Source organism: Dasypus novemcinctus, chromosome 6, assembly GCF_030445035.2.
Source record: "Dasypus novemcinctus isolate mDasNov1 chromosome 6, mDasNov1.1.hap2, whole genome shotgun sequence".
Taxonomy (NCBI): domain Eukaryota; kingdom Metazoa; phylum Chordata; class Mammalia; order Cingulata; family Dasypodidae; genus Dasypus; species Dasypus novemcinctus.
The window spans coordinates 118,237,336-118,263,212 of record NC_080678.1 but is presented as its reverse complement, the minus strand read 5'-3'; the positions used below and the strand labels follow the sequence as shown (position 1 = coordinate 118,263,212).

The window sequence follows — 25,877 nt, the reverse complement described above, 5'->3', positions numbered from 1 at the left end:
ACCACCCTATTGTGGGGGCAGTGGTTTGGAATAGGCCTACCACGGCCGCCGCCCCTCACCAGGCCAGCAAACCACACTTCAGCCCGAGGGGTGACCGCATTTCCCCCTTCTTTTCAAAGAAGGGCCAGGATGGCAGCAGTAACAAGTAGCCGAGGCCCAAGGGCAGTAAGCAAATGAGGGAAGTGGGCTGAAGGGGGAGGTGGGTATGATGGGGATACAAATGTACAATTAGGGGGGTGGTATCTTGCCGTTGTAAACAAGGGTGGCCAATGTCCAATTCTCGTTGATCTCGGTGGCTATAAGGTCCATCTGCTGTTAAAAGTCCAGAGTGACAGTGCGCTACAGGTAGTTGATCTCTCCTTGGCGGCGAAGAGCGGCAGAGGCAGACTGTGTGATGGTCTGGAGGATCACAGTTGTGAGGACAAGTCGCATCAGGGCACCAGCGGCGGTGGTGGCGGCAGCGTCAGGAGTGGTGGAGACGTAGGCGAGGACAGCAAGAAGGCCAAAGTCTCCACGGGCACAAGAGAGGCCAATGTTAATGGGGTGGGCCGACATGGGGTGGCCCAATCTGCAATGCAATGGGGGTTCAAGCAAAAAAGGAGGGTGGTGGGGGATGAGAAAGGACGCTTTGGATGGCTGAGAAGAGGAGTGAGGTCGAGACAGGAGGAAGCTCTGCAGAAGTATGGGGAGGCAAAAGCAGAAACATTATTAGATGCTAGAAAGCAGGCCGCAGGCCGGGGAAAGCGGGTTGCAGGCCGCTTAGCGGGGCCGGAGCTGCTTGAGAGCGATGGCGGCATGGGGGGCCGTGGTTACAGAAGACTGGGGGCACCTGCGGGAAGAGTGAGCAGGAAGAGGTCGGGTAGGAGGAGGCCAAGAAGATGAAGTGGGGGGGGTGTCCTCAGCAGTGGCGAGTCATTGATAGCTGACCTGTACGTATGTGCTAAAAATTGCATTAGCCTGATAAAGCAGGTTATGAATCTGTAGTGGGGGTAGAGGGGTAGGAGGGGTATGGACGGGATTAGAGGATTGACTGCTGGAGGTTATGTAGGAGGGAGGCTAGAGGGAGCCGCGCGTGTGGCAGCTTGCCACGGATCGGATGGAGGGGGCTGCCGGGGGAGGCGGAGCCGGGGGGGCCGCTTGCACAGAGGGCGCGAGAGGAGCCATTGCCCATGCGGTGTTGCAAAATGGCTGCAGGCCATCCCCAGCAGTACTACAAAATGGCAGCGGGCCACAAAATGGCCGTGGGCTACAAGATGGCCACGGGCCGCCCTGCGCGGAGGGATAAAATGGTGGGGAGGGAGCTTCCGGCCCACCCAGGCAGGAATTCGTTGGGGGGAGGGAGGGGTAAAGGGACCTCCCCTTTTCGAGTGAGGAAGAAGGCAGAAGTCCGCCATCTTGGGAGTGCTTCCCCTTTTCGAGTGAGGAAGAAGGCAGAAATTCGCCATCTTCACCGACGCTCGACACTGCAAGATTACACTGTTTAGGGGGACAATTTTCGAGCGCGTTATTAAGGCGCTCAACAAGTGACTCAGAGTCAAAATCAGAGTCGGTATCAGGATTCCGATCAGGGTCACTGTTAAAGTCGCCGTCCTGACAATCACGGCGGCGGCGGTGGCGCGGCCGGGGGGAGTCGATGGTAGGGGCGCCTTGAAGGCAGGAGCGGATGGTAAAAAGCACCGGTAATAAGCCAGGAGGCAATCTTTTACCTTCCTGCTCCACAGCAGAAGTGACCCTATCTATAAGGCGAGTATAGGTGTCCGGGTCCCAAAGCTGACACGTGGTAAGCCACGGATTAAAGGGGAGAAGAAGGTCCCAATAAACTTGGAGCTGTTTCAAAGAGATCTTACACCAGTGAGTGTCCAGGAGACTGGTGAGGGCCCGAACTTGTGGGGCTTGCTTAGCAGAAAGGATGTTACCCATTGCTAATGGCCTTTTGGAGCCGATAAGAAAAGGGGCCCTTACCTTGAGAGCGCGGCGATGGGAGCCGAGGTGCGTGGTGAGACGAGGGGTCGGAGCCGATGGGACTCCGACGGTGGTCGCGGGCCAAAGGAAGGCCCCGACGACGGGAAGGCAGAACGATGAGCAGTGGAGCAAGGCAAAGGGGAGCAAGCGCGGAGGGGAGGAGGCAGAGGTGAAGGCCGGGGTGGAGGTGCTCAGGCACACACTCCTGAGAGTTTTATTGGCACCTCTTAATTATAGCGGGTCGGTACAAGCCCCCGACATGGAAGGAGAAAGCAATCCAGTGATTCTCCCAGACCGCCGTGGATCGTATGAGGTCACTAAGGTTCAGGAGCAGCAATGCAGAGCGAAAAGATAGGGGTGAGAAGAGAGGAGGGCGTAGGGCTGTGGTAGGGTTACTTCAGACGTGCAAGCGTGCGCTCCCAAGAAATCCAAGGCTCCTCTTAATCATAGTGGGTCGGTATAAGCCCCCGACATGGAAGGAGAAAGCCATCCAGCGATTCTCCCAGACTGCCGTGGATCATATGAGGTAGCCAAGGCTCAGGTAGCAGCAATGTTGCACGAGAGAAGCCCCACGGTGAGAAGAGGGGGGGGGGCCGCCAGGTTATGGAGTGAGGCTGTGGTGGGGTTGCCTAGCCCCACGTTGGTCGCCAGCTGCGGTGGCTTGCTCGGTCGGTAGAGGTGGGGTCTGGCTGCGGATGAGGGGTCAGTGCAGCTCAGGACAAGGGGTTAGTCCCGCTTGGGACGAGGGGTCGGTCCAGCAGCAGACGAGGGGTCGGTCTCACAGGGGTTGCGCAGTTCGGCTGACGGGGTCGCCCGGCAAAGCCGGCGACAAGGGGGTCGCCCGGAGAGCAGGCGACAAACTGGGGACAAGGGAGGCTAGGCCCTTGTCGGGGGTTCTCAGGACTGGAGGGCGCACGGCAGAAGAACTACCGCGGAGACAAGGTAAACACGCAAGTCCACTTTATTGAGGGAGAGGCAACGGTTTTATAGGGGCTGGGGAAGGCTGATTGGTCGAAGCCATGCCCTGTTCTGATTGGTTGCCGGAGAAAGGTCAGTGGGCAGTACTGGACGGGGGAGGGGTGGTGATTAGGGATTGGCTGTTGCTGTTGCTGGGGGAAGTGGCAGGGTTTAGTGATTGGTGGCTGCTGTTGCTGGGGTAGAGGGCAGACTGGAGTTTCCCGCCCACGTCTGGCTGTTGCTGCTGTCGGGGGGAGGGAAAAGGGCAGACTGGATTTTTCCACCCTGCGCCTGCGCAGGGAGAAAGAAGAAGAAGGGTGCCGCCCCACAAGGCATCGTGTGGCGCCATCCAGGAGGAGGGGCGGCCGCGGAAGCATGGCTGCCAAGAAGGGGAGACCCGAGGGCACTCTGCGCCCATGCCGAGCTTCCTTCAGGGGTGGCGGTGGGCCCGACCAACCACCCTATTATGGGGGCAGTGGTTTGGAATAGGCCTACCGCGGCCGCCTCCCCTTGCCAGGCCAGCAAACCACACTTCAGCCCGAGGGGTGACCGCACTCGTACAATGGGAAGAGCACTGCTTACTTTTGGAAAACCTGGCAACAGTTATTTCTGATTCCTCGTGGAAATGGCCAATCAGAATTAATTTATATTATTGGGATGGTCAAGGAAAAAGACAGCTTTCCTTTTAAAAGGGTAAAGAATTGTGAAGAACAAAATTATTTAGAATGACACAAAAGTGATATACATAAAACTTTTCTAAATCCAACTATAAGTTTCCCATAGTCTAATTATCAAGTTGAATTGTCAAGGGGTGGGCCAGACCTGCAGGAACCATAAGCAAAGCCAAATGCAGTTTTTAATTACTATCACAATAGTTGAAGTTTAAGGGTCAAATTAGTTATAAAATAACTATAAGTTTGAGTTATGATTACTATTATTATAAGCACTAGATAACCTTGAAGTAGACATAAACAGAGGTAAATTAATTTAATATTACTATTACAATAGCTGAAATTTAGGTTATATTTGCTCCACTATAGTAGTTTAGTTATAAATTTATATATATATATATACACACACACACATGTATATAAGTACTTATAAAATGATTTTAATTTTTAGTTATAGTTTTTAGTAAGTTTTTACCTTAAGGTGAATTTATAATTAAGCCACAAGAATTTTATTAGTAACAATCCTGTGAAGTTTCTTGCTTTTCTAATAACTGAATAAATTTCATTTGTGAGTTATGCATTAAATTTACCAGCAAGACAGTATTGGTATTTAAAAATTCATTTCTTGGTTACTTTTTTTTTAGTCTTTATTTATATTTTAATGTCACATTAAAAAATATGAGGTCCCCATATTACCCCCCACCCTCCTCACCCCACTCCTCCCCCCATAACAACAACCTCCTCCATCATCATGAGACATTCATTGCACTTGGTGAATACATCTCTGAGCATCACTGCACCTCATGTTCAATGGTTCACAACATAGCCCACACTCTCCCACAGTTCACCCAGTGGGCCACAGGAGGACATACAATGTCTGGTCACTGTCCCTGCAGCACCACCCAGGACAACTCCAAGTCCTGAAAACGCCCCCACATCTCATCTCTTCCTCTCACTCCCTACCCCCAGCAGCCACCATGGCTACTTTCTCCACACCAGTGCCACATTTTCTTCGATTACTAATCACAGTATTTCATGAATAGAATATCAGTAGGTCTACTCTAATCCATACACTGTTCCTCCATCCTGTGGACCCTGGAATGGTTGTGTCCACTCCAAATCTATATCAAGAGGGGGGTTAGATTCCATATGGATGCTGGATGCAATTCTCCTGCTTTCAGTTGTAGGCCCTCTTGGCTCCCTGGTATGGTAGTTGACCTTCTTCACCTCCATGTTAGCTGAGTGGGGTAAGTCCAATAAACCAGAGTGTAGGAGTTGCAAGTCTGTCAAACTCAGGGCCTGGCTATCACATGGTTAGTCCAGAGATTCTGGTCCCCTGGGTATACACTAAACCCCAGCACCAACCACAGATCCGGTAAAAGTAACAGGAGAGGCTTGTGGACAAAGATCACATCTGAGTCCAGCTACTTTTTTACTGTTATTCAACAAGCGGACTTTAAATTGATTTTCTAGGCACAGGCAAACTGACAAGGTTAAGCATAGATTTTAAAGTTGAACACAACATTAAGTACAGATTAAAATGGAAGAATTATTATTATTTTTTACCTTTTGCATTTCCGGGGTATTGGGAGATAGGCTGATTATATTTAGCATGATGTTGCCAAGCCAAATTGTTCTTTTCCTTTGCAGTTTTTTATGACTTTATTGTCAGACAGTTTCCCAGCTAAACCATTAAAAGGGCTATTAAGTAATTAGAGGTTTCTTGTTGTAGGCAATAGTTTTTTTTCCTCTGGACAAATGTACTTTACCAGTTACACAGTTTTCAAAACATTTCAAAGCATTTTTACACAGACATGTGAAGAGAAATTCAGAGAGGCAGAATCTGGGCAGAAGTTAATTTTGCAAATGTATTTTGGCTGTGTCACCTTCGGGGAGGAATTTTTATTGCATTCATCCTGGCTCTGCTCAGCACCCCTCCACCTCCCCCCTCCTAGGCAGCTGGGCATGATCAGATGGGAATGTGGTTTACGAATTGAAGGTGTGGACTTACTGGGAGAGGCCAGCCCCTGGCTTTCCACTGCTGTCATGCATCTCCCTAAGGGAGGAGGAGAGAGAAGGTAATGGCAGCAAGTTCCAGCCTGCTAAAATGGTTTGAAAAAACTTTCCAGGCTTGGTGCCTTCCCGGGGACCCCTGTCCTGGCAGGGTCATGATTCAAGCCATTGTTCCACCAGCCATCCTGACTGGGGCCAGCTCCAATAAACTAGGGTGCATGGTGTAGACACAGATGACCCCCGAGCCCCAGCAAATCAGATGGACCCAGAGGCAAGAGAGCAGAGTGTGTGCACATTCAGACTCCATGGTTTTGCTTTATAAGCTACAATCATTTCACTCCTTTGCTAGTGGCAAGGGAGGGCTCCAGGTTAACCAAAGTTCACTACTTCACACAATTACACAATCCAGCATCATTGTCCAGAGGCATGAAAACATTCTGAACAGCAGAGACAGAAGCACAAAGCTCATCAATCTGACCCACAACCTTTATTCCCCCAGCACGGCTGTCCCTGAGCAACCACTGTAGTCCTAGGAATAAGGAACTTTCTTTTTTTTTTTTAAGGATTTTTAATTTATTTCTCTCCCAGTTGTCTGCTTTCTGTGTCCATTCACTGTGTGTTCTTTTGTGACTGCTTTTATCCTTATCAGCGGCACTGGGAAACTGTGTTTCTTTTCATTGTGTCATCTTGTTTTGTCAGCTCTCCATGTGTGTGGCCCCTTTCTTGGGCAGGCTGCACTTTCTTTTGCACTTGGCAGCTCTCCTTATGGGGCACACTCCTTGCACGTGGGGCTCCCCTGTGTGGCATGGCACTCCTTTGAGCATCAGCACTGCACATGGGCCAGCTCCACATGGGTCAAGGAGGCCTGGGGTTTAAACCGCGGACCTCCCATGTGGTAGGTGGACACCCTATCCATTGGGCCTAGTCCACTTCCTGGAAGAGGAAACTTTCAAACCAAACCTTTAATAGGACTTTCTCTTTACCCTTGCTGTTTACAAAGCAAGCTTATTTGCAACTCAGCACCAAAATAAAGATTTATTTCTGGCTAAACTTTTTCACTGTGTAACCTTATACTCAGATCAAACTGTATTACAAAAACCAAACCATTTTCCTGTAACCAAGATTTTCCAAATCCAGACCAATTTTCAGGATGCATTAAGACTTAAAACCATCAATGTTTTTCCCACTGTAATTAAACCTCCATTATCTTAGTGAAGGTGGAACCAGAAGCTAACTGCAGTTAGCTGAACCTAAACATCAGGTTTCTTTTTTTTTTTCCTCTTTCTTTTCAGACCTGGAAAAGATGGCTTTCCCCTGAATTTCTGGAGGTACTGGGGTCCTCTTGGGAGGTGATCAGGCTCCCCTTCTAACATTTAAAGTTGGGTTTTCCTGACAGTATGCCCCCCTGGGAGGGTCTTCCCTGGGGTGTGGAGATTTTTCATTCCCAGAATCTTTTTAGATCATCTGCTGCATCTGATTCTTGCTGAGAGGATTCCGGCAGAGCCCACATCCTCTTTCTGGACTGAAGAGAGTCCAGGGCTGCCTGGATTTGGGGTCCCTCTGATCCAGAGCCTTTACCTGGGGGTCTCACCTGGCAGCGCTGCCTTCCCCACACCAGACTTGGTGCACAGCCAGCCCTTGGCTTCTCCGGTGGGAGCTGCAGTCAAGGACTCAGCACCCCCCCCACCTCCCCATCCAACTCAGTCCTATTCACAAGGGAAAGGGAACAGGTAAGCCAGAATCTTTCCCCTGGTGAGCCTCTTGCTCACACCATCACAGTAAGGGATTCAGCACTTGATTGCTACTTTAATTGTGGCTTGATGGCCTTAGTTGGCTATTTTCCACACCTGGGAGCTCAGCTTCCTCAGCTCAGAAGCTGCTGTATCCAGATTGTACCCTGCTAGCATGGCTCAGGAGACGTAAGGAAGAAGTCTGAGAACTTCTACAAGGTGGGGGCCACCTTGTATGAAGTTTTGGGCACTGGGACAAATAAATTTGATTTCATATTCATTGAACCTTTTTCCTGTAGATGAATGAAAGGATAGATTGATTGATTTGTAGACTGTCTGCTAATGGATTGCAGAAGTGTGGAAAAGAATAGAGGCAAGGAGACCATCGAGGAGGTTGTCAAATCGTTTAGCAAGGGAGGAGGTGGCCAGGAGAAGTAGGTGGGAATGGGCAGGACTTGATGTCTTGGAATTAGTGCGTGTAGAAAAGAGGAGAGTGTTATGTAACCCTTGGACATTTTATGAAGAAGTGGTTTGATTTTGGTGCCATTTGGTAAGATGGGGAAGACTGTAAGAAGGGCAGAAGATGGAATCTGAAAGGATCACAAAATGCTGTATCAGTGATTTATTATTTTATTACTATTATTATTTGTAGAGATTTTAAAAAATTTATTTCTCTCCCCTTCCCCCCCCAGTTGTGTCCTCTCTGTGTTCATTCACTGTGTGTTCTTCTGTGCCTGCTTCTATTTTTGTCAGTAGAACCTGGAATCTGTGTCTCTTCTTTTTGTTGTGTCATCTTGTTGTGTCAGCTCTCCATGTGTGTGGTGCCTTTCCTGGCCAGGCTGAACTTTCTTTTGCACTGGGCGGCTCTCCTTATGGAGCATACTCTTTGCGCATGGGGCTTCCCTATGTGAGGGACACCCCTGTGTGGCATGGCACTCCTTGTGTGCTTCAGCACTGCATGTGGGCTAGCTCACCATGGATCAAGGAGGCCCTGGGTTTGAACCGTGGACCTCCCATGTGGTAGATGGATGCTGTATCTGTTGAGCCAAGTCCGCTTCCCTGTATCAGTGATTTAATTTGTCTTGAACCAAGTCTACCATGAGTGGACTCTTCAGGGAAACCCTGCTCCAAGACATGACTCAAGATCCAGGGTGTTACCATTTGTGGCTCTTCCCTCTTGACAAGTGGTCCCATGGTCGCATGTTAGAGGAAAACCAGTAGAAGTGGTGCAGTGACGCATATGTGCCTTTGGCTGGATTGGCAGTAATGACCCCTTCTGCTTGTCTTCCTGTCAGCCAAAATTCAGTCCTATGGACTGAATGCAGCTGACTGCAGGCTGGGAATGCCATCCTCTTGTGCCTTGAGGTGGAATGATTTCAAGGAGGCATGGTGTAGTTGCTGCTACAGGGGGTAAATGAAGCCTGCTTTTAGGATGTGTTGGTAAGTTGTAGTTCCAGAGAGAGGACAGGCTGGAGATGCTGTTTCCAGCTGTCTCTGGATATTATGTCGTCAAACTGGGCTATAAAGAATAACCTAGAATATATAGCCATGTGAATAATACATTTCAAGGAGGAACGTTACCAAGAAATTAAATAAGGCAAAAACCTGAAGAGACCTTTGCAAGTGAGGATGGAAGTCCAGTTGTGAAGTTATTGAAGAAAAACGGTGGCCAGCTTTGCCAAAATGATGAGAAGGGGCATAGTTTCATAGCTGGAGGAGAATATATTTAAGTTAGGGAAAGCTAGAGTATGTTTTTATTCTGATGGGAATGTTCAAATAGCACAGAATGAAGTGATAATTTAGGATGCAAGTGGAATAAGTGATAATGGAAGCACCCTTGAAGGTGACATTGTCTAGAGTCCAGAGCTTAAGCAGAGAGACAGAGCTTTCTGGAGAGCAGGACACACCATGCATTGTACTCTACCTCCTGGTAGAAGGGAAGGTGGTAAAGGTGGATGGAAGGGGTGGGAGTTTCTTTCTGAATTCTTGTATCTCTCAGTGGAAAATAAACCAGGTCATTGGCTGAGTGGGCTAGAGGGGGGAGACTAGGAGACATGTAGGAGTTTTGAGAAGAGGTGGGCTTTGCTGGGGAGCACCCCTCAAAGAGTGTGCCAAGGCTGCAGGTGTGAATAACCAGCAGGGTTTTGTTGCTGGGTGCTCCCTCTGACAGCCCATTCTGGTGACCAGAGTTAGAGGCGAGCCCGCACGACTCGGTGAAGGGTTAAGGAAACAAAGGAATCACTGGCATTTTTGATGAAGGGATTCGAATGACAGGGCATGGATATCAGCTGGAGAGCTAAGGGGGTGACGATGTGGGGGAGATGGAAACTTCCACACTTTTACCATGGTCAAAGGTTATGTGTCCTCTACTTGGGTCTGGTCAGTCTAACTCTTTCACCTCAAGGTTAATTGACTCAGAAGAGTCATTTGGACACCCCAACAACTGCCTCCATGCATGTACCTGCCTGCATCCTTGGGCCTGGGGGAGGCTCCCAGGGAGATTATAGTACTTCACTGCAGGTATCTCAGCTGGTACCTGCACATGGGGGTGATTATTTTATTAACTGCTTCCCTTTTAGATTATGACTTTCTGGGGGCAGAAACTGTCCGTTTTGCTTTTAGTAATATCTTCAGTATCACATGCCTGGCACTTATCAGATACCCCAGAATTAGCTGGGAATATTTACTAGTTCATGTGTGTCCATGTCACAGAGCAGTGGGTTAAGGCACAATTTTCAATAGGGCAACTTGCTTTCCTGCATGTATCGGTAGTGTCAACTGAGACATGGCAAACTAAGCTGCAAGACAACAGACCCATTTATCTGGAGTCTTAGAATTTCAATTTGGGAAGCACAGATTCAGGGAGCACCTCAAATCATGTCCCATTTGGCATTTCCAGGCCAGGGTTTATAAAGGAAAGAAGTTTGACAAGTTGTTTGTGGTTGGTGGGTATTTGGGGTGCTCTTGTCCTTCAGGTTAGATGGTTAACTGAGTTCTTTACCTTATGGCTTATGTTGTGGTTCAGAGGTTCTTGGGGTTTTGAGAAGCATTGTTGCTCGAGGCTTTGCCGACTTAGAAGTTTATGGTATCGTTTGTGACATCTCATTCAGGCCTCTGTAAGAGTGACTTCTAGAGTGACCTGCTGGCTCCATTTTAAATGTCTTAGAGCCACAGTAACTCTACTTTGTTTTATTTCTTTAAACAGTAGGTAGAAGACTTGGTTGTGGATGAAAAATAAAGAGGTGGCTCCTGCAGTAAAATACTTGAGTAAATGGGGGGCGACATTTGAAATTGTTAGGGTCGTGTCTACAGACCCTGTTTGAAAGGCAGAACAAAAGGAGGCAACTGCTTAATTTTAACAGTGTAATGAAAACCTGAAATCCTCTAAATTTATACATGAGTCCCAGGAAGAGAAATTCAGCCCTGGCTTTCAATAGAAGCTTATTAATAATGTGAATAGGAATAACAAGATTTGTTAGATACAGAAGTCGATGTTGCACTGGATGACGCGAAGGTATTTATGAAAAGGGTAAGGATTAGCGTGCAAGATGCAAATCTTCCCACAGGAAGGACAGCACATCCCGAGCTCTGTTCAGCTAGGTGGTGGAGTGGGGACCAGTGAAAGATGGTGACGCTTCTACTACCAGCGTGTGTAAACCCCGTGCTCCTGCATGGGAGAGCTCCAGACAGCAGCACAGGCTCACTCCTAGGTTTCTTTCAAAAAGAAAACCACCACCAACAAAAGCCCAGCCACCTCTGGCCTTTTGCACCTATTTCTGTCTCTTCTGAAAATGGCCCTGTGCTCCTTGGCATGCATTGTGCAGCAACACATATGTCTGCTCATGAGAAAGGCAGGGGATGGTTCCTTGGAGGTATAGAGTGACAGAATTCTAAACAGAACTTAGAGCCTCATCTCTAACTTGGAGAAAACAGCCACCAGCATGCCTCCTCACCTCCGTGTGTGCTCGGAAAGAAGCAGAACAAAGCGAACCCTTGTGCACCTGCTCGTGGCTGTCACTGAGGTCCCTCCTGAGAATGGTGGCCATGCCCCCTTGCTTTTCCTGTGCAGCACTACCATCAAGAGGTCATGGATCCCAGGCAGCCACCCTTCATCAGCCAGGGCAAGTGGAAGAAGAGCCAGACGAACTACCCGAGAGAATCTGTGCTGCTGATTCCTGAGCTCTTCCCTTCGACAGGTACTGCTGGGCCATGCAGTCTTTCCACAGTGAGCCCCTCTGAGCCCCACAGGCCTGTGACTGGAGACGTGTGCTTCTGGCAGCACCTTGCTGTAACCTTGGAACTAGATGTCCAGTCTTGCTGGGTTCCTCCTCTCCAAGATGCCACTGTTTAGACTTCTCTGCCATAAACGTAGCCTTGCTTGTTCAGATAGACCTTTTGATTTTCTTTTCTAAAAGTTTAACAGACAAGAAGTGTAAGGATTATACGATGATGAAAGATTTGGTGGTCCATATGAGGTTGAATCCAGAAAAGAGGAAACCTGAATTTTAAAAAATTTATAACTACTACACAAAAGTAAGTATTCCTTCTCTGTCTGTGCGTACCAAACTCAAGGCCTGTCTAGATCCTCAGCATTTCAGATTCTTCTACTAGAAAATGACAATTGGGAAGAAAATGACATTTTTTGGCCAACTCTAGTTATTGCATCATTAGAATATTGAAAGAGGTTAAGAGGGGCGAGAAGGAAAGGCTCTCAAGTGCTTACAGGAACAGTGGCGCGAAACCAAGACTGCGCTGGAGTTGGACGGTATTTGTCTGCAGCATTTCCACAGCAGCAGCAGGCATGAGCGCCGGCTCAAAGGAAAGTCGACACCTGCCTTTTGCAAATCATGGGGTTGCTTCTTGCTTATTTTCGTGAGCTGTTTTCCATTTTCAGAGATGAGTGTGTGCAAAGGGAGCTTCAGTGCTGGGATCTGAAATTTGATAGCAAATTTCTGTCCTTCTCAGGGAGAGTTTTGAAATCAGTAAAAATCATCCAAGGAGAAAGAATGGTAAGAGTGTTTCAAGATTGTTGTGTCAAGTTTGGGGCAAATGAATTATGATGCCAGAGGAATGGACTCGGTCCTGCTATAATTGTGACCACTGTGTCTTCTCAAATTAGCCATCCCTTCCCCATGAGGGAACAAACAGGCTTGCAATAAGAATGTTTAGAAAATACCTGGCACATAGTAAGCTTTGTATTATGGCTTTATCACTTAATAATGTGGGCATTTTTTCAAGGCATAATAATCCAAATTTATCCATGAAGACACAAATTCATAGAATCAATCTAAAAGACTGTAAGCCATGGGAGATTTCCAATTTTACTAACTCATATTTTTAAGGAAAGTGAGTAATTCAGTCAGCATTTGAGCTTGTCATTTGTAGTATTTCAGTAGGAAGTCACAGTTGATAAAACATTTAAGATTTATAATATGCTTTGGAATTCTTTTCCAGCTTGACTCCCATTCACAACTTGCAGACTGGTCAAAAGAAATAGAAGTGGCTCTTACTCAGGAGAAAGTCTCTCCATGGCTGGCCCTTGCTGTATACCAGGAAAAATCAGAATGCTGCCATGTCTTGAGCACAGAGTCTGCAGAAAGTGACAAAAAACATGGGCATAGCTATGAAAAGTCCAAAGTGTAAGTATGTAGAGCAGAAATCCATTCCAGCTTAAATTTGGTTCCTGGCAATCTAGCAGCAGAGGAACTGAAATATTAATTTGTAGGAATGAGTCTCCTTCTTTGACAAAACCCTTTAAAATTTTGTAAACAAAAAGTCTTTTGTTTTGTCTCCCTTAGACATATGTTGAACCTTGATTTTGTGAAATACGGTTAGTGGCTAGTGGAATCCATGTTGAAGGAGATTTCAGAAATAGCAACTTGATCTGGAATTGGCATGGGTAGTAATAACAAGTAGCTCCCAATCATGTTTTCAGAAAATTGAACTTGTTTTTGTTTTCAAAAACAAAATTTTCCCTAGGATGATTGTCTCAGCATTGTATCTTATGCCATTTTCTAATTCATTTCATGGGCTATGTAAAATTCTTGTTATATGTTTTGTTCTACGTTATCTTATGTGTATAGAAGATATACGTATTTTATAGGATTGAGGTGGGTGATACAATTGAATCCTATTTAATGGTCTTAGATGAACATGCTTCATCAAAAATACAGATGGTACATATCGTCTTGATATATGGTCCATCTATAGCAGTTGAGTAGTTCTAAAGCTGCATACTCATGCATTTTAGAAGCTAGAGTTTTGCCAAGTGGTTCTGAAACCAGCCCAGGAAAGCAAATTTACCTCTCTCGTGTAGCTGAACTCAGGCAGCTGCAGTTTAGCTATTTTTTAATATCATCTCATGCTAATTCTCTGAGGTTCATAGACGTAGAATTGCCACAGAAGTCTGTAAATTTCTATGGTGTTTTTAGATTTCTAAGTGCTGTGGGTCATGGTAATCTCCAAATGTGATTGTTAGTGTTCTCTCCCTACTTATAACTCACTACATCTATGACCCATCTCCTCCAGCATATCTCTTCCAAAGCTCAGTATTTCTCTTGGAATCTTCCCTTTCCTTTCCCTTAGCCACTGCCTTAGACCTAGTTGTCATTCTGGGATGGGAATTCCTTCACCAACTGTTCCTTCAGTTCTTTCTCCTAACACATCTCTTTCTTCTGCTTCCTCCAGCATGCAATTAGGAGCTTGTTCTTTCTTGATCACGTGACCAAGGTGTTTGTCCTATTGTCTTGTACCTAAAACCTACACTTCTCTCTCCTTCACAATTTCCAGTAAGGAGGACTTTTCAGGCTATGCTGAAGAATTCCTTGTACTTATCATTCTTACATGAACTGCCTCGCTTTCATAATCCTGTCTCTCCTAATGCTGTGGCTCACTTCCTATTACTTGATCACGTGCCATCTTATATTGTCATCTGGTGTTGTGGCCTTAGGTCCTCAGAGCAGAGAAATCTTTTGTTGGGAGCTCTCACAGCATGGCATTTTGCGCATGAGAATCTGTGTGAACGGGATGGAGTTTGGTCAGTGTTTGGATTTCAAATCATTATCATAATGGGAATTTCTTTGCTTGTTTAGCATCTGCCTAAAAAATTAAGGTCTGCCTTTTAATTTGGGGATTCTGAAAACAAACCAACCCATCTACCCTCCCTTTGTTTCCCCTCTTGAAGGGGAACTTGACTAGTTTACCTCCTGGTACAATAGACTCTTCTCTTCATCAAGGCATCTCCTTACATATTCTAAGGGTGTAGGTTAGATGGTGAGAAGACTAGCCCCAGAATCTTTCTTCTTATGTTCTCCAGAGATTGAGGGATGACCAGGAGGACAGGGACTGAACCCTCACTCTCAAAATCAGAGAATTTCCTAGTCTAATAAAAGATGCCTCACCAAAAGGTCCTGTGAGCATCATGATGTGATAAGCAACATTTCAAAGAATTTCCTTTTGAATCAGGAACAAACACTTTCTCCTCGACTGCCCAGGCCTTGAGACCAGTGAAGGTTTGATACCCTCCTTTGCTTATAAACAGGCAGTTTCCAGAACTCTTCAGCTTGTTCTGTGGTTAGTACCTAACTCAGTAGATTGTAGAAGTAATGAACTGAGCCCAATGAAATGCTTGGTAAGTACTTGACTGATCATGTTTGTCCAGTAATTGGTGAATATCCTTATTTTTTTAAAAAGATTTATTTATTTATTTATTTCTCTCCCCTTTCCCCCAGCCCCAGTTGTCTGTTCTCTGTGTCTATTTGCTGCATCTTCTTCTTTGTCCACTTCTGTTGTCAGCGTCATGGGAATCTGTGTTTCTTTTTATTGCATCGTCTTGTTGTGTCAGCTCTCTGTGTGTGCGGCACCATTCCTGGGCCATACACACTTTCTTTCGCACTGGGTGGCTCTCCTTATGGGGCGTACTCCTTGCATGTGGGTCTCCCCTATGCGGGGACACCCCTGCATGGCAGGGCACTCCTTGCACACATCAACGCTGTGCATGGGCGAGCTCCACACAGGTCAAGGAGGCCCAGGGTTTGAAGCACGGAGCTCCCATGTGGTAGATGAATGCCCTAACCACTGGGCCAAATCTGCCACCTCATGAATATCCTTATGATGGAATCCTGCAGTGAGTGTTTTTTTAACCCTGCTTGTTGGCTTCATGATAAATTCCAGGGAATTGAAACACTAGCTCCACAGGACCTGTGCCAGTTTAAGCTCTTGATGCAACTGCCAAATCACCTACATTGCAGCCTGTCTCTCCACACACTCTCCCTCACAGCTGTCATGTAAGCTCTAGAAATGTCACCCTCTTAGACCCAAATATTTGCTTAATCAGTCTACACTAGCTGGTCATTGCTCCACCTCAACTGCTTCCTTGATGGTTTTCATTTCTCCTATCACTGCCTGGCTGTTTCTCTGGGAGTCTCACGTGTGTTTGCTTTCAAGGTCATCTGCATGCTGTCCAACAACAGGGAAGTCAAGTATGATAGCATAAAAAAATACTTGTGTACCGACTGCCGCATTCTGAGCCAGTGCTTGCTGGTGTGGACCATAGAGAGATCACAGATGCCAATGAGCATTGCTATCAAGATGGGAGGAGAGCTCTGGAAGGTGGACACAGGTGTATGTTGGATTTCATTGCCTACTCTCTTTTTTTTAAAAAGATTTATTTATCCCCCCCCACCATGCTGTCTGCTCTCTCTGTCCATTTGAGGTGTGTTCTTCTGTGTCTGTTTGTCTTCTCTTTAGGTGGCACAGGGAACCCATCCTGGGACCTTCCAGAGTGGGAGAGAGGTGATCACTCTCTTGCGCCACCTTAGCTCCCTGGTCTGCCACATCTCCCATTGTCTCTCCTCTGTGTCTTTTTGTTGCATCATCTTGTTGCACCTGCACTCCTGCACAGGCCAGCACTCCATGTGAACCAGCTTGGCTTCACCAGGAAGCCCCAGGAATCAAACCCCAAACCTCCCATATGCTAGACAGGAGCCCAATCACGTGAGCCACATCCACTTCCCTCATTGGCTTCTCCTTATTTGTTTGTGTTTAGTGGGGTTTGATAAGAGTCTAAGGAACTCTTTTTTAATTCAGTGGTTAAAGTTTGCTTGGATTCTGTTATAACTAAATCTACCTTTATTTTAAAATTTAAGCTAAAGCAAGCAATGTTTATTGGTATCGATTGTTTCCATGATATTGAAAATTGACAGAAGTCAATTGCAGGATTGTGTCAAGCTTGAATGAAGATTTAACACAGTGAGTAAGCTTTTGCAGATGTTGTTTAGTTGGTGTTAAGCCTAGAGAATGAGAGCGGTCTTTGGGTAAAACTGGAGAGGTGAGCCAAACAAGAAGTTGCCTGCTTCTCAAGAGGTCAGGAGCTGGAAAGAAAAGTTGTTCTTTGCCCTTCTGTATATTTCCAAAATACAGTGGAAGGCTTCACAAAGTTTTATATTGCTACCTAGCCAATCATCACAAAGTTAGCAGCTCCAGGTAACATCTGTTTGTGACTGGACAGTTCTGTGGGTCAGAAACCTGGCATGGTATGGGCGCAGGCCTCACAAGTTTAAAGTCCAAGTGTGTTAGCTGAGCTGCATCATCGCCTGGAAGCCTGGGGTCCCCTTCCAAGCTCACCTGGATGTGGCAGAATCCATCCCTTATGGTTGTTGTGGGACTGAGGTCCTGTTGGGGTTTGGCTGTCAGGTCATATAAGCTTCTAGAACACGTCCACATTTCTTAAGTGACCCCTCCATCTCCAACCAGCCTGGGCACACTGAGTCTTCCTTCTGATTTGAATCCCTCTGTCTTTTCTGTCACCAGCCAGAAGTAACACTCTGCTTTAGAGGGTCTCCTGTAATTAGATTATTCCTCCTTGGAAAATGTTATTTTAAGGGGAACTCTGCCCCATAGCATATATCATCACAGGGGTGGTAACTCGGCATATACACAGGATCTGGGTTTGGAGTAGGGCATTTGGGGGACCATTGTGGGAATGCAGCCTCCCTCTCCAGGTGGATCATCAGTACAAGAAGGAAGACAAACATGGAAACCCAACTGGGATGCAGAGGCAGCCAGGAAGGAGGATCTGGGGGTTCTCGTCTATTTGTGCATAAACTACCCAGAAGAGGAAGGCTGCTTCTAGCTACCAGACCTCTCCTTTTCTCCACGGGCCTTTTCTATTCTGCTCTTGGGTGCAAACCACACTGCTCCCTGAAATGAATTTGTGCACACTTCAGTACATAATTCCTTCTGCATTACATGATACATGACTGTCGTAAATCACCATTTGTTTCATCATAATGTTTGTGGTCAGTGAAGCATAACTGTCAAGAGTATTCTTTAAGAAGCAACCTTTTTATTTTTAAATTTTTTCCTTACGAGGTACTGGTGATCAAACCCGGGACCTTTTACATGGGAGGCAGGTGCTTAACCACTTGAGCAACATCTCCTCCCCAAGAAGAACCATTTTTATTTTGACAGATGATTAACTTGACCAGCCACCATATTCTCTGTCAAAACAAAAACCTTCTTTTGCTATGTTTTTCTGGGGGGGAATTAGAGAATGATATTGCATTGATAAGGACAAATTAAGCTTTCATTCATTCAACAGATATTGTTGAGTACCATTTTCTAAATACTCAGATTGCAGTCATTAACCTGTAGACCAAAAATGCCTGCCCTTTCCTATGGAGCTTAAATTCTGGTGGAGAGGCAGGCAGACAAATACACACATCCCAGGACAAGTGGTCAAGATGTGCTGAAGTAAACTAAAACACAACAAGACAGTTGAAACTTGAGGGAAAAGTAGAATTTTTCTTGACATATTAAGTGGCTGTTACAAATGCTGTCACCATTCCCAAGAGAGCTGCTTTCTCAAAGCAGATGGTTGTAGATGAGCCAGAGTGTGAGAACTCCATCTCCAGGAGGAGGCCCCCAGGAGTTCTGGCTCTTTGTTTGTTGTTGTTGTTGTTGCATTCTCCCATAGGGGAAACTGCACAGCCATGCATAGTGACAGTGGTGTATTCTGTAGTATTGCTGTTAAATGCCCCCTTATCTCTTCCTTTTGCACACATCAATGTTTTGTAAAAATGTTTGATGTCATAAGGGACAAGACTTTGGTGAGCTCTGTAGGGGGTTATAGAATTGATCTTTAATAAGATCCTCAATTCTGATTGTAATGTTGATGTTATAGATTCATTCAGAAGGGAAGTAAGATTCCAAGACTCTTGCTTTCCAAACCCATCACTTTATTATTCTCTGAGCAGATGGCACTCTCAATGTGTTTTCCAGGAATCAGGGCAAGAGCTTGTGGATGGGCTGAAGACCTGCTTGTGTGGTCAGTGTCAACACTAATAGTTTTCAACTGGGACAACCTTCTGCCATCCCAACCCCCATCCCCAGAGGACACTGGTCCTTGTCTAGAGACTTTCCAAATGTCATGGTTCACAGTTTGGGGTGGGGGTGTGCCTGGTGACTGGCCTCTAGTGCGCAGAGGTCAGGGACGCTGCTAACCCTACAATGCATAGCGCAACCTCCTGCAGCAAAGAATTATCTGGCCCCCAAATGTCTACAGTCCTGTGGTGAGAAGTCCTGGACTAGACTAAAGATTTAGGCTGTGAAAGACCCTAAGTGCTGTAGTGTCAAAAATGTGCCTCAAATTTGTCAAAACTACCAATGGTTACTGTTTATTAACACAGGTGTCTGGTTTTTTTCCAGCTGTGATGAAGACCTGGACTAAGTGTAACTCAGCCCCTGCCATCTTTTATTATCGTGTATTGGGATAGGGTGGGAGATGGACAGTTTCAAGCATTGCTAGATTATGGAATACCACAGCTCAACCTCCTTAAAACTAGTTGCTAAGTCCTTTGAGTAAGTATCTACATTGCAAAGGGCCACCTTTATGTGTATGTGTGCATGTGTGTATGTGAGAGCTGCACTTGAGTCTTTAACATTTCCAAAGCAAAACTAAAAACCAAAATATATATATATTTCCAAAGGAATTCCAAGTGTTAATGATGAGGACAAGGAACTCGACACCAATGGTGGACCTCAGGCAATGGGAGGAGAGAATACAGACCCTACTGCTTTGACATTGGGTCCCACACCAGAGTCAGAGGGAAAAAAGGCAGAATTGGTATGTTTGAGGAGTAGATATTTCTTTGCCTCCAGGGTAAAAATTTTGCCATTTTCAATCTCCATTCCAGCCCTGAAGTAGGAAGGCTTGGTGGCCTCAGATTTTCACAAGATCCATGATGTTAGCCTGGCCAGTGGCTTGCACTCCTCTCCCCTTCACCCAGAGTTTTGCAGTTACCAGGAGGGGGAGCCCTCCCAGCTGGCTTCTCTAGCCCCATCTGTGTGTCTTTTGGCCCTGCTGCCCTGCCTGAATAGCAGGAATAGCTCCTAAGGCTGGAGGAAAGACCTTTCCCCTGGGGAGTAGGTGGCTGGATCGGAGTAGACACCTTTTTATTTACATCTTGAAATAGACACATGAACCTAAAACAGTGATAATGGGTACCTAGAGTGCTGCTGTCCCCATATGATTATTATCTTTAGGAGGTACTGGGGATTGAATGGAGGACCTTCTATGTGGGAAGCAGGAACTCACCTATGAGCTACACCCATTCCTGCAAACTCTTTTAAGAGATCCTATGTATATGATCTTTCACATATTGAATGCTTCCAAGATAAGACTGAGTAGACACAGTAGCACTTATCACAATTTTTTAAAGTGCCAAATTGACTGTAATTGTGGTGAAGAAATGCATTAACATCAGAATTTTTTGTTGAGTCTCAAGGAAGAATTCAAAATCACTTCCAGGCATGGTTATCAATGTGGAGCTGCCCAGAAGGGAATAGTAAGCCCTTTTTTAGTTTTATTTTCATTTTAAAAAAATCTGATTATATAATTTTCTCAAATTACTTCAGTTTAGCAAAGTCATTTAATTCAAATAACTTCTCCTTAGAAATTATTTTTGGTTCTTTACACCTATTTTGAGCTTATATTATTACTTTTACACTGTGGTTCTTTATTTTGATATAGGAATTGTGCTTGGTGATCTGGTTGGGTGGGTTTCTTAATCTCACTTTTATAGGAGTCTGTGACCCAAAACCATTGTTTTTTGATGGAGCCCTAAATTGTATGTTACAATCATATGAGAGAGTAAATTGTGCTTATATTGACATTCCTCAGTCATCAAAGTCAGGTCTTAGCAAATATAACCTAAAAATCAAAGTATTAAATTAACACCCTAAGGAGGTTTATTGTTTTTAAATGTTTTGTTGCACTTCTAGGGGACAGCATCTAAACTAAGCTAAAGCACAATTTCTCATACGTGCAAATTTTCTGTATGTAATATCTATCTCCTCTGAACTGGGGTGATTCAATACCAAAGTAATATTAACAGTTATTTGGCAACAAAATACAGAGTTTAATTTTTAAAAATCAGGACTGGATAATATGGACATCAAGAAATAATTGAAAATGATGATTCAGAAATTGCTTTGTCTTCTTTTGAGGAAGCAACTCTTAGAGGGAAGCTGCAGGCAATACAACATAGAGCTAAACACATAAGTTTCAGATAAAGTGTTGGAAATAGTTTATATAAATGAATTTTTAAAAGATTATATATATGTATAATGGAACAGAACATAAGAGAACTGATAAATGTTGAATAGAAAGTTGACTTTGTAATTGGATATCTAGCAATGATAAAGATGGTAGAAGTGAGATAGATAGAAGATAGAAGAGTTAAAGGGCAGGTTAGACACAAAAGAACAGAAATAAATAACTGCAAAATCCATTCAAAGAAATTCACAGAATTCAGTGCAGAGTCATGGAGAGATGGAAGGTATGAATACACATTATCGAAATGTAAAACTAAGTGAGCAGATTTGCTATAGGTTGAGTAGAAGTTCAAAAAGGTGGAGATAGCAGGAAGGGGGTCAATACTTAAAGAGAGAATTGTTGAAAACCTGACTTCTTAGATTCAGGAATAATAGAACCTAAGCAAGAACAATTAAAATAAATCAATACCTAGACACAAAGTGAAACATCAAAATATCCGAGACAAGAGATTTTAAAATCAGAAGAGGAAAATATTTTATTGATAAACAATAAAAATTCCATTCAATAATAGAAAACATAAGACATTGAAAAAATATCCTCAATATGCTAACAAGTAACTCTCACCCTAAAATTTGATACCCAGTTAAACTATCATTCAAAGGTGAGAGTGAAATAAAACAAGATTTAGATAATTATACATATTGTATATGTGCATCAGACCTTCACTGAAATATAACTATCTTAAAGTATATATTTAGGGAAAAGGAGAGAACAAATAAAGAAGGAATGAGATTCAAGAAGCAATGCTATCAAAAATATTTGGGAGTTTAAAACACTGACCTTATCAATGTCAAATTTGGGGAGTATGTAAGAACTAGGTAGATATAAAATATTGGACATAAATACCATTTGCATGGGAAAATAGGGATCAGGGCTAAAGAATCTAGAGATCCTCAGTTGCTAGGTAGAATGGTTAAATTAAAGTTTAAATGATTAACTTTAGACTTGTTAAGTTGACTATGTAAATTAAAAAAACTTGACTTCCATCTCAATAGAGTGGGAGGAGTGATAAATGAAATTGAAAGAAAGGCAGAAATATTGATCAATCTAGTAGAAGACAGGAAAGGATTAAGCAAAACACAGAAAAAACATAAATGTAAAGAACAAAATAATATGGTCCACATAAAATAAACCTGATAATTTAAACATTAACCTTGCCCCTTAAGTCAGATTGCAGTTTGGAGAAAAATCATTAAGTTAGTTGTTCTTTGGAAGAAACACTCCTAGTAAATCTTAAAAGTATGATAAAATTGGGGGAAAAAAATGGATGGAAAAACACACCAGAATATTAATTCAAAATGCTGGCCTTGGATATATTGATCAAAAGAAATAAACGAAACTAACAGTTCACCAGAAAGAGACCAATTCTGAATTCGCAGCTGCTCAACCTAAGCTCCAATCTGGCTATATACCTTAGAGAAAGACTTGCATTTGGGGCCTAAGAAAGCACCCATTAGACTCTTCCTCATGTCTTTAGACTGGAAAAAAAATTAGGAGGAAACTAACAACAAGAGAATGGATAATGAATTTTGAAGCCTGTATATGATGGGGAATTACTTAACAGGCAACTGAAAGGACTAGGAACATTTTATTATGTAATTCTGGATAATAAGATCTATCCAACAATATGGGTAAATCTTTAAACTAGAGTAAATAAAAGTTCTTTTGACATATACAACCTACACATATATATATACACACACACAATATAAATATATATACATTTTTGAAATGTATGTTGTTTAGAGATAATATGTAGGTAATAGCAAATGTGCTAATTTTATTTTTCTCTCTAGACATCTGTGTGTACGTTATTAGTCTAAAGCACCTGACAGTACCATCCCAATGATTTAAATGTCCTTTATGGAGTTGTGTCATTATATCATTGTTTACCTGTTCGACAGACTGCTTCATTTAAGAAAACACTTTCTGCTTGGGGAACGCATTTCTGTTGAGTAACAGACTAAATGTTTTCAGAGCCTCCACTCACTACGTGCTTTTCTTCTGCAATGAGCTGATTCTCATGTGTCCTTTTAATTCCAGGTATGATTTCTTCATTGTGAGTCAGCTCTGAAAGATGGGTCTGTTACTCCCACACATTATAATGTCATCTATGACACCGTTTGCTTGACCCCAGACACAGTGCAGCATTTGACTTACAAGCTGTGCCACATGTATTATAACTTGCCAGTATGTATCTTCTGATCCTGGTTTTCCTCCAGATCTGTAAAATGAATGGCTCAAACTTGCATGCCTATGTTTTGAATCTGTGATGTGACATATGTAAATGTAAATCTAAAGAAAATAGATGTAAATTAAATTCAGAAAAAGAAACTTCCTCTTCGTTTTCTTCCTCCTATAGGATGTGATTTGCGTTCCTGCGCCTCTCCACTTCGCTCACAAACTGGCTTACCTCGTGGGTCAGGGCACTGACCAACAACCACACAATTCACTGTCAGAATGTCTCTATTACTTTGATCTGCCAAAGATTGAGCTTTGTACGTATCAATTTGTAAATTGAAGCTGGACGTTTGTATTATTCTCCTAGATTCATGTTTCAAATTTGACTCATTCTTGATTGGACATGGGAGAGGCTCAGGGGGATGTATTCTATTTTCAGTAGTATCACTCACTTAAACAAGACTTTATGCACCATTTTCCAGGAAGGAAAACCGACAGTGAGAGTTTTGTCTTACAGGTTAGCTTTCCAATATGTTACAAAGAGCATATAATTTAAACAGAGATGAATGCTGCCCTCCAAGAAAAGGGTCAAATAGAAAATGGTTGACCATTATTCACATGAAAATGGCAATAATGCACATCTATAAACAAATATATTGGAACACTAGCATACACACAGTTTCCCAAGTACAATGTGTATGTGCATTACATGAAACACTCATTGCTTTGTGAAATATTTATTTTGCTTTGGAAGGACAGGAAATATGAGATGGTGATGGATTTGTGTTAATTAATATGTTCTATTTTTAAATAAGTGACCTATTACTGATATATTATACATGAAATGTTCATGATATTCTCTGCACTGGGGTGGGAGTTGAATATATTTTTGGTATAAAAAGATACCGGTGATTTGAAAGTTGGCAGCTTAGGAACATGGACGCATTTCATCATTTTCTTTTTGTGGAGAAGGAAAACTAAGACCTTGACTGGCACCTCTGACTTCATTCTATTGCACATGTGCCAAGTGCGATGATGTTTATTTTGATAGCTGCACCATCATCTGGAGGAAATTTTGCATAATTTGTTTGAATGAAGCCATTTTTCCTCCTGAAAGTAGACACGTTTTTTCCCTCACAGTATAAAGCAATCTTAAATAGACTCAGAATTTAATGGGCCTGGTATTTGAGAGTACCCTATTTTCTTATATTCATAGAGTGGTATATTTTGGGGAATGATTTGTTTCAAACATGCCAGAAAGTGTTATGTCTGAAATTGATAGAACTGCTTCAATCATAAGTTAAGTAAATTTGATTTGATATTTGAGCGAGTCTTAGAAGAAATACAATTAAGCAAGAGTTACTTAAACTTTGCCATCCAGTTAAAATTCTAGTGATCAGTACTGCCAACGGTGATAAATCTATTATAGGAGATTGGCTCATAATGCAAGACAAGCAAAGGCAAAATGCTCTTTTCTGAAGCCATGAATTAGACTTAAGGTAACACATTTCTAGGTATCTACAGAAAAAGAAACAAACTTAAGGTAGTATTTCTGTGTTTCCTATTATGCAGTATGTGCAAATATAATTTATCCATAACAGTATTCAAATTTGTAAATTTAAGAGATATGGTTGAATAAAATGTTTAAGTTGGATCTCCTTATTTAAAAATTCATGTTGGCCTTTGTATTCTAAATCTACTGTTTGGAGAAAAAAATTGTTGCTTTTTCAAACTAAATGGATATATTTTCTGGACTAGTGGGGCATCTAAACCTTTAACCTATATGCTTTAAAAAAATTAAACAAAGGGAGACAGATATTCAATATTTCTAAGAGAAAACCTATGGTCCCAAAGGCCTAGGTAAAGCTTCTATAATGTATCACCATATATAAGTATCCAATTGCTGCGAGGTATCTAATTAAAGGACTATCAGGAATGCATTTGGCCTAAATGGAAATATTATATATAATTGAATACATCTCCTGATTCTGCCAAGATTTTATAAATTATCCATTGAAGTGATAGCAAGGCAAAGAAGAAAACAGCTTTAATATTTGGCAGGTAGCCCTGATATTTGAGACGAATTTTATATTTCCTTTGAGATGTCTTCTTTGACACATGGGTTTTTTAGAAATGTTTAATCCTCAAATATTTTTGGATTTTCTAGTGGTCTTTCTGTTACTGATTTTTACTTTAATTGCACTGTGATGTGAGAGCATACTTTGTCTTCTATTCTTTTAAATTTGTTCATGTGTTTTATGGATCAGGGTTTGGGCTATCTTTGTGAGTGTTCATTGGATGCTTGAGAAGAATGTGTATCCTGTTGTTTTTGGAGGAAGAATTCCATTGGTGTCAACTAGATCTAGTTGATTGTTGCTGTTGATATCAAATGTATTCTTCTAGATTTTCTGCCTTCTGGATCTGTCTGTAACTGATACAGGGGCACTGAAGTCTCCAGAGAGATTTGTCTTTTCTCCTTGCAGTTCTACCCTTTTTGCTTCACACATTTGGTGCTTTACTGTTAGGCACAAATACATTCAGGATTGTTGTGTCTTGAAAAATCTGCCCACTTTTTCATGATGTAATGCCACTCTTTATCCCTGATAATTTTCCTTACTGTGAAATCTGCTTTGTCTGAAGTTAACAGAATTATTAAAGCTTTCTATTTGATTAGTGTTTGTGTGGTGCATCTTTTTCCATCCTTTTTATTTTTAATCTGTCTTTGTCTTTATATTTAAAGTGGGTTTC

The 25,877-nt window shown here is 43.3% G+C and overlaps 1 protein-coding gene across 1 annotated transcript in view; it reads right to left on the bottom strand.

Annotated features, from left to right (window-relative positions):
• Positions 1–759: 759 nt before the first annotated feature.
• Positions 760–25,877, bottom strand: part of LOC131278949 (anthrax toxin receptor-like) — an 80,726-nt gene continuing 55,608 nt past the window's right edge. The window contains exons 17-18 of the mRNA XM_071215578.1: positions 1,529–1,646; positions 760–829 (exon numbers count right to left, since the gene is read on the bottom strand). Coding sequence (XP_071071679.1) covers positions 760–829; positions 1,529–1,646 — 188 coding nt within the window. The remainder of the gene's footprint in view (positions 830–1,528; positions 1,647–25,877) is intronic.